Raw genomic sequence first — 10,115 nt, forward strand, 5'->3', positions numbered from 1 at the left:
AAGTTATCACTTTATATTATCATAAAATAAAACAATAATTTCAAAAATCTTCCTTTAAATTTGACTTCATAAAATTAACCTCCCTGATAATTTATAATATCACGCATATTTCATATTTTATTAACAATATTACATTTCTATACTTTCATTATAATTTACAATATTACACTTACCTCCTTCGAAGCAGGTTCAAATGTTAGTGTGGCGTCGACATCTTTTGTCTGAATGTCGTTCCTTTAGTTTATCTTATAAAAAAGAAGTGTGGACGGAGTTTATTTTAGTTATAAAGTTCCTCTTGAACTCATTTGTCCACCACATCTATTGTTTTGTCATTTTTCTGATATTTTTTCTCTTTAGCTGGAATTTCTCACATAATTTGTTTTTTCCCCCTTCAGAAAACTAACATAGAACGTCTCCATATACAAAATAGCGATGCCCTTATCATCAAGATAGTATACCCTGGCAAATTCAGAATTTGAAAACGACGAAAATACAACTAATTAATGAATATGACATATATCGGATTTGAAGCCAAGTCAGAGCTAATCAAATTTATATTTTTTCAAGGTTAACGAGGTCCAATAACACTCCTACTATACATTTTGGTCTACCTTTAGTTAGATTTAATGAAGACAAATTCAAAATTTAAACTCTATAAATTCAATCTTTAAGATTCTTAAGTTCATTATTTGTTATAATGATAAAACAGAACCCAATAGTTTTTTTTTTAGTTTTAATTTTGGCATTAATATAAGCCACTTATTTTGGATGAGAAAAATCTACTACAACTTCACTTTGATGAGAAAAAAAATCCTAACTTGTCCAAATGCACAAATCCAAAGAATCTACCAAGTAACCAAAAAAATAAAAAAAAAACTCATCCAATTTTTTTTCCTTCTATATTTAGTCTACATGGCCTACAGACACCTTCCTCCATATCCAGCATTTCTGAACAAGGCTTGCTTTATGTCTTCTGAATTCACAACTCCTCTCTGCTCCATTTCCTATCTCCATCATAAAAACAAGGGGAAAAAAATTAAATATGTATCGATATTTGAGAATAGGCTTATTTATATTATTCGTTAAAAAATTAGCTCATTTATATCATTTTCGTCTGAGAAAAGGCTCATCTCTATGCCGTTATTCGTAAACTAAATTTTTTTTATTGTTTTACAAAATTATTTTGTACACGTGGTCAATTGTGATTCGGACAAGTCATTAACTAAATTATTATTTTAAATGGGCATTGAACTTTGAGAAAAGACTCACTATGACATCCGTTAAAAGTTTGACTCATCTATGTTATTTCAGTTAATAAATAACTGAATGAATGAATTTTTTCTCAAACGAAAATGACATAAATGACACAAATTTTTAACGGATGACATAGATAAAACTTTCTCTCAAAACTAAATGGCATATTTGAGCATTTTTCCTATAAACAATATCAGTCAAAAAAATGTCATATATTAATTTGAATTCCGAACTTGTCATCGAATTCATAACTAGTTTTAGTTACTAGATACACAATTATATATATATTATGAACTGTACCTAATATTATCGCTACGCCCCTGACTTTCACATATTTTTTTTTTTAAAAAAAAATGGTGCATTGAAGTTTGTACCTCAGAACAAGAAGCTTGCATTGCAAAATCACTAAAGGAGCTAATTACGCACTGTTGAATCTCTAGGCCTAAAGCCTCTAGTGTGGTCACTGTTGATAACAATAGACCAGGCTTCCCTGCACAACATATCTCAACTTTTGTATCAACACCTCTCCTTTCCACATCAAACTGCAAAAAATAAATAAATAAATTAGACGGCGAACGGATTTAAATAGAGCGCCATTGACATTGATAGTAAGAATTCATATAGCCGACTTTAATAAATATTGTTGTTGTAACTAACCTTAGGTGAATTTCTCACAAGCATTTCATTGGGTTTTACATCTTTGAAAATGCTCATCAAGCTTAGCTGATTTGGTCCTAGATCCATTTCTTCTTGCAAATTATTGATTTTCTCTAGCAATTCCTGCATGTAGTCTATAGTATCCCCAAGTATTGAAGTTCTGTCCATCTATCAAGCATAAAATACGTAAATTAGCATAAAAAAGCTACAACTACAAAAAAAAATAAGAGTTATATACATTGATAGTTCAAAAATTCATTGCATAATTAACTTAGTTTAATTTGGTATAACAAGTCAGTTTAATTGCTATTTTTATAAGTTTACCAATTACACTACTAGAAAGAAATAGAGGCGTTTCCATTGCGAATCAATAAAAAAAGTTATGTTATAAAATATAAATTTTTCATTCATTTCTCATTAAACCAGTTCACAAAGAAAATTCACGGTGAGAAATAAATTCTAATTGAAATTATGGGAAGCTTCCTAATTTTTTTTATGTGAAAATATTACTATTTTTTTTCGATGATTCAATCAAAATATTTTGTGGAAATAGTATGTAAATATTTTTCAGTGAAATTTTTTGACGCCCCCCAATCCTAAAGAGCTTTATAAGTGACCCAATAGAATGGAAGAAGAATTAACCTAAATAATGGTCATTCAATTGCTTAAATTAAAAAAAAATGATGAATATATAATATATGTATAATTCATGTATATGCATAACTATATATAAACAACAACGATAATAATAATATATTTAGTAAAATTTCACAAGTAAAATTTGAGAAAGATAAAATGTATGAAGACATTACCACTAACTCGTGAAGATAAAAAAATTATTTTTAAAAGAAACTCAGCTTAAAAGTCACTTACTATGTATAAAGCAATAGTAAATGCATGAATGTGATGTACCAAGAAATCAACGGTTTCTAAGCCATATTTTGATCCCAACATTTTCGATACATACATTCTGGGAAAATCAAACTTCCATTGAAGAGAAGCAAATGAAAGGCTTTCATAAAAATTCTCGTAGAATCAAAAATGAAGTTTTCATTCTGTACATACCAGATCATGAATTAGTAACTGCTTCAATTTCAAAAAAAAAATTAGGATCAAATCTTATTATATGATATTTACATGAGGTTTCTCTTTAAAAAAGTCCCCGAGAGAAAAACCCAGAAACGAGAAAGGACGTAGTAATCGATGAAATACTTTGGGTAGTTGAAAAAAAAAGCATAGATCCAAAAATTTTCGAATAAAGCAACCTTTTGGGAAACTTAAATAGTAAATCCGACCAGCTATTAGGGTAAAAACTCCAATAAAAAAATACAATTAAGAATGAAAAGGAGGGTCTAATTAAGGTAATTACCTTGCTTATCTTTGGAACAACTGATCTAAGCATAGAGAGTCTATCATTAAGCCTTTTCCTTCTTCTTCTCTCAGCCATTAAATTCTTTGAAGGTTGTCCATCTATTTTCTTTGATTTTGTCTTTCTAATTTCAGGGTACAAACCAATATTGAAACTTGAAGCTCCACCTACTCCACCTGCACCTTCACATACTTGAATTTCCTCCAATTTACAAGGAATAACAACATTATTGTTATTATTATTATTCCCCATTTCCACATTTTGGAAACTATAGTTCCCCACTTCATCATCCAAAATTGATGAGAAATCTTCTTGAGAAGGGAATGAAGATGGTGGAGACAATTCATCACAAAATGGGCTATAAAATGAAGTACTACAATTTATCAAACTTTGTTGGTCAAATGGAAAATTACATGAATAGCCTTCAAAGGAATTGGAAGTAGTAGAACAAGGAAGTGGAATATTATTATTTTCAACTAAACATGATGAATCATAATTGAGGACATTGTTGTAAAAATCAGACATTTCCATAGGGACTATACTTGTAGTATCCCATGAGTCACTTCTTAGAGATAACAATTCTTCTAAGAAGCCATTGTCATTGTAATACTCCATTTTTTTTTGGTCTATGGAGTTTTTGTGCTTTTAGTTTGGGGAAAAAATTAAAACAGAGGATTTTGGAGGGTATTAATGTAAAGGGACCTTGATGAAATGAGAAGTTGCAATAAAGTGGAGGGTATATATAGGAGAAGATTGATTATAGTATAATGTTTTATTTATAGGGGTATTATTTGTCATTTGTCACCTAGAGCCTTAGACTAAATGAATTTGGAATCTGTGTTAAAGTAAGGGAAAATTCTTGAAAAGGGAACTATCATTTCTAGAATTGTAGTTGAGAGAAATTCTTGTCACTTTTAACATTTTAAGAAATAAATAATTATTTTTTAATGGTAGTATAAAGTTCAAAGTAGATAAGTAGTATAGTTTATTAAATTACCCTATTTATTAGATGTTTAAGTTTACTAAATTATCCTTATTTATTAGATGTTTCTTGAGAATTAAATATTATTTATAAGAAGAACAAGTTTTTAATATAAGGGTATACTTGCAAAAGTACACTAATTTATTTTTTTTGCCTTGAATTTTTAAGGTGGCACTTAATTTGGATAAATTATTTTTGCTAAAATGACACTTATTTTGGAATGGAGGAAATATTGATTTCTCCATAGTTACATCAATGAAATTCAAATTGAGGTAAGAATTCATTTGTACATTTAAAAATGTGACTTACTGATCAATGAAGTAAATTGACAATCGTGAGATTTCGAATACAATCTCTAAGGAAGACAAAAACACTAGATATTTTTTTTCCTCATAGTTTGAAGCTTTGATATATAAAATTATATGATACTTATGCTGATGAAAGATAAAGTATTATGTGTAATCATGTCCAATGTTTATATCAAATCAAATCAACTTAGTTATCATAATTAAATAATTTAATAAAGTGAAATAAATTAGTCGTGGTTAAATGGGAGAAGTCTATGTGTAAAAACAAAAAAAACGACAAACATATATTTTTTATTTGAATGATATTTCTTTAAAATTATGACCAAACTTAAATCGAACGTAACCGTCCATAGATTAGGCCACTCTATCTTAAAGCTAGGATTCAATTTTCTTTTCTTGTTGAATGCATTATGCATAAGTTATCAGATTTCCTGATCAAGAGGTTTAATTAATGTAAAAGGGCTAAAATTTTGTCAATGAAATTAAGGGAGGGAATAATGAAGAGAAGTTGGATCCATCATATACTGAATATGCAATTTAACGAAACTGAAGAATTTCACTAGGAAATTAAAATATGTTTCAATATCCATTTTTAGCAAAATGATTTTACTCCTTCCATCTAATATTACCTGTCCATATGGTTAAAAATATTTATTCCACTAATAACAACAACAATATAATAAGTAAAATCCCACTAAATGGGAGTCTGCAGAGGATATAGTATACGAAAATATTATTACTATTTCGTGGAGGTAGAGAGATTGTTTTCGAATGATTATTGACTCAAGTGCATTAAATCCAAGTAAAAGAAGAAGAAAATAACAAAGAAAGCATAACAGATAATACAAAAAGCAGTATAAAATCTACAAGAAAAAAACAATAATAACAACAAAATAGTGATAATTGAAAAACAGTAAACACAGCATATAACAAGAACTATAAGGATACAAAATACGACTGGTAACAACAAGTCTAAGCCTTCGCCAAGCAATACAACTCTACTCCTATTAACGTTGTACTGTAATACGTGACCTCTACTTTTTTCTATGTAGAGTCATGTTCTTCTTAATATGAAATGAGATGATGTCATGACTCATCCCCTGCTCGATATTTATCAACTCTCATCTCAACTGACTATTTGATCACGTTTATGTCTGCGCAGAAAAAGATGGTGTTTTTACCTTGTCAGGTTCTTTGTATGCATAAATGTCTGGGAAATTAATTGACATATAACCAGTACAAAAATATTAATACTTTTAAAAAAAAAAATATAGTGTACATCACACGTAAAAAACTTAAAAACACACCCCCAGAAAAAAAAAGTCTCAATACTTTTAGGCCCTAGTTGCGAAATTTCAAAATAGTTGGTAGGCCTCTTCGAATTCTTTACCCAAACTATTTCTTTTAGTCAAAATAATCCCTTTTAATTAGATTAACTTTTCTTTAATTAAATAATCAATTAATTAATCATGTTCTCAGTTGTCAGGATTTTGATTACCTCTATTCCGTTCCTTGTTTTCTCCCTTAAAAAGAAATCTGTGTGTAGTACTTTTAAGCTGGTATTAATTAAAAAATCTTCTAATTGAAAGTAATTAGAAAGTATTATGCTAATTGAATCAACAGTAATTTTTAATCAATTAAAATTTGGCTGATGTTAAATGTCTTATTAAAGTTAAGAATATATCATTTCTGAACAATCTAATATTTTTAACACAATTTTTTGGATTAAGCGGTCTAGAGATTTTGGATTATTCATTAGGGAACGTTTCTGTAGTCAAGGTCAGGATAATCTTGTTTTGTTAGTAGTACTTATATATTCCAAATATACTTGTATGTGATTAATTAATACTAGTTGAATTAAAAATATTAATACTAATTAGTTTTTTGTACTTTGAAAAAATCAATCTAAAAAGAATAACAACAACAAATCGCAGGTGGCGACAAGGCTAATTTCTAAAAGGACCATCTATCTTAATTATATATTGCCTTATAATGACAGTCACGATCCTATGTTCCCACTGAAACCTTATTTTTACGCAGCGGCCTGAAGTTCGAAATTCACCGTCACGATTAATTTAAATTTATATTGGCATTATTGTGTGGGCCTTCATGGCTCCATTCCAATGCATTCCTGGGTAGTAATTAGCAACTGAAACTTAGGACGGAACATATATACCATTTTATAAATTTTGTTGAAGTGTCTGACTATCTTATATAAAATTTTAAGAAATTAGTGAGATCTTACTTTTATTTAATTAACTACGTGTCTTTAACACATCTCTTCGTGTGTGAGTCTGATCTTTTTTTAATGAGCCAAATACGTGACAATTATTTGTAATAATAAGTGACGATGAGATTCGAATAGAGAACCTTTGCCTATTTTAATACCATATTGAACTGTTTGCGGCCATCTCATCTTATTAAGCTCTTCCTGAGAGAACACAAATTTTAGTTAATTTTATGTCTTCAACGACAAGTTGTATGTGATAAAATCAAATCTACACCATATTATTTTTATTGGATCTTATTAAGCTAGTCTTTTGTCTTGTCTCTGTTGAACAAGGCAGGCAAGAAATTAGAAACTCTATATATGGGGTTTGTATGATTATTTTACCATATATAACTTATCCTAATCCATGTTGTGATAATCATACAGAAGGGATTGTGGTCATTTTAATGGAACAAAAAAGAAAACCTTAGGGAGAATCATAGCCACATGCTACAGGTGCATATATATACTTGTAGGATAAAGTAGCTAAAAGGATAAAATTTTGGACACATGCACCCAGAAATATACTATATAGGAATGCGTGTATAGTTTTAGGTCAATGATCTATATGCTATAAAGAGAAAGGAAATATTGAAGAAATAATGAGTAATAGTTTTAGGTCAATGATCTATGGTATAAAGAGAAGGGAAATATTGAAGAAATAATGAGTAATAATCTTTTAAGTGATTCAAGAGCTGAGTTAGTCGAATTGATTGAGTAAGTGATTTTTAAAATAAGAGGGTTCAAAGATTAAATTTCTTGCATTTTTTCTCTATCAATCTCATCGCACAAAGCTTATCTAACATATTTTATTTCCTTTATACAATTTAAGAGTTATTATACAGAAGTGGAGTTTATCATATGTGTGCCTGAAGAATAATGATTACGAATTTCCTCATCAAACAAATAAAAAATAAAAAAAATTTAGTGCAACAATCATTGCCAGCTTATGACCTCTCGATGTAGAACCTCAAGTTCATAAACACAATAAACATACGTGAACACAAATATTAATTAATAGACATATGTAATAAATGCATATGAAGGTACGTACTTATTTTTGTTCATGAAACAAACACGTACACATGTTAATGTGCATCAATAGGTGCATTTTTGTGACGCCCGTGATGGAGAGCAGGTTAATTATAAATGGCTCAATAAACGGGAATAGACGTACCAACGTACGCATGTTTTGCCCAAATATATGATATGGAAAAAGTATGAAACACTTGTTTATGTTAGTTATATTTGCCGAAGTGATCAAGAAAATGGGTATTCACAATTCGCATAATAATTTAATTCAAAAGTTAGCTCATATAATGATAATTATTTAAGATCATAAAAATGGGCAAATTATAATATAACCTCATATCGATTTAAAACTCAATAACCCCTATTCTTACAATCGAATATGTTATGCGAAGCATGAATAATATAATATGAAGAGTTTTAATGTCTGGTAAATCGAATATTAAGATTAACTTATCTATAATGTCAAATATGATAAATTAAAAAATAGATCTTGAGTCTAACTTTACCCCAATTCCAAATTATCTAATCAAATTTGTCTAAAATCATATTGAGAGACCAAATTACACCTCCCAGTTCAAAGTTGAACCTAGTATTATGAGTTTATGTGTTTTAAATTTTAGGGGGAAAAGGTAGAAAAAAGATCTGGGTTCATAATAAATTATATATATATAATGAAGTTTTTAATATAAATATTAAATCATGTCAAAGCTACTGAATTCTACGGATCCTAACGCTGCCCCATTCCTTCATGCCGTATACAAGTGTTTCTACATGGATTTAGAAAAAAGTGAAATGTTGGACAATAGGAAAGGCAGACGTAAGTGGACGAATTTTCCAAAGTTCGAAAGGTATATGAAATATAAGTACTACTCCCTAAGTCACAAATTTTTATGATATAGTTTGAATTTCGATAATCAAACTTTTTTAATTTTGATTGTGCATTCGAACATATAATCGTTTAGATTTTTGAAAAAATACTTTACATATTTAAAAACAAAATAAAAAGTACTCACAAGAATTAACAATTTAAAATATCTAAAGAACATACGAATAAATCGCAAACAAAATTTTTTCTTGATTAACTCTCAAAATCCCAACTATATGAGGTAAATTACGAAAGGGGAGTACGCATATTTACAAATATGTGTACAAATGATTGATTAGGAAGGTCGAAAAAAATCCAGAAATGAATATTTATTATTCTCCCGCCAGACTTCAATATTGTACGTTATGAAGGGAATATGAAGGTTCCTAATTGAAGTCTACTAAACTTAATCAATAAATCAATAGTCTATCCCTTGAGGTTTTAATTTTATACTACTTTTTTAGTTTCAATTTGTTTGGCTGCTTTTGACTTGAAATAGAATTTAAAAAGATTTAAAAAGACTTTTGAATATTATCGTTTAAAATTAAATACATGTAGAATATATCAAAATTTCTTTTAATTTTGTGGTCTGAAATTAAAGAGTAGCAAAAAAAAGACAATTTTTTAAAACGAACTAAAAAAAAAGTAAAACAATAAATTGAAACTGAGGGATATATATGTATGAAAAAGGATTTAGATTATATGTACTATTGAATAATTTTTGTATATTATTATTCTAATTTAACATGCATGTTATGAAGAAAATACTTAGTATCCATTCATCAAAACGTATACAACTTTGACAAAAGAGAGTTGATCAGATAGTAAGCAATTTCATTTCCAATTCTAAGATTGTAAGTTCGAGTAATCAAGAGAAGAGAACAAAAATGTGGGAGCTACTAAGAAGAGGGTAAAAAAATGTATACAGCACAAGTCTGCATAATTTAATTACTAGATAATTTGTATTTACGTGATGTCACAAAATTGAGTTAAGACATATAGTGATAATTCACTAATATTTTCTCGTTTGAAATGATGATTATTCTTAATGAAAAGATTAATTCATCCCTCTTCTAATTAATAAGGAATAATAGTATTCCAACCATAAATAATTGGGAGAAAATCTAAACAATATTGAATGAACACAAAGGGTGTTAGATAAATATTGGAATGGAATATTTCAAAACCCACAAACAGACCGCAAACACTGCAGACGAATATGCATATATTTCCGGCCAACGTACCCATACATGGGGTAGCTTCTTAGGATGAATACAAAATCCTAACTATTTCATGTTTATTTAAAAAAAATTAAATATATAATATAATTTACTAAATTATACTTATTTATTAATTTAGAAGTTTCTTGAAAATTTATT

The 10,115-nt window shown here is 28.6% G+C and overlaps 1 protein-coding gene across 1 annotated transcript; it reads right to left on the reverse strand.

Annotated features, from left to right (window-relative positions):
• Positions 1-780: 780 nt before the first annotated feature.
• Positions 781-3,991, reverse strand: LOC129902724 (transcription factor bHLH93-like). Its single transcript, XM_055978100.1, has 4 exons — positions 3,281-3,991; positions 1,912-2,079; positions 1,629-1,796; positions 781-1,004 (listed from the first exon to the last, which is right to left on the reverse strand). The coding sequence occupies exons 1-4, from the start codon at positions 3,893-3,895 to the stop codon at positions 918-920; spliced, it is 1,038 nt and encodes a 345-aa protein (XP_055834075.1). The 5' UTR covers positions 3,896-3,991; the 3' UTR covers positions 781-917.
• Positions 3,992-10,115: the final 6,124 nt, after the last annotated feature.

This window comes from Solanum dulcamara, chromosome 9 (genome assembly GCF_947179165.1).
Source record: "Solanum dulcamara chromosome 9, daSolDulc1.2, whole genome shotgun sequence".
Classification (NCBI taxonomy): Eukaryota; Viridiplantae; Streptophyta; class Magnoliopsida; order Solanales; family Solanaceae; genus Solanum; species Solanum dulcamara.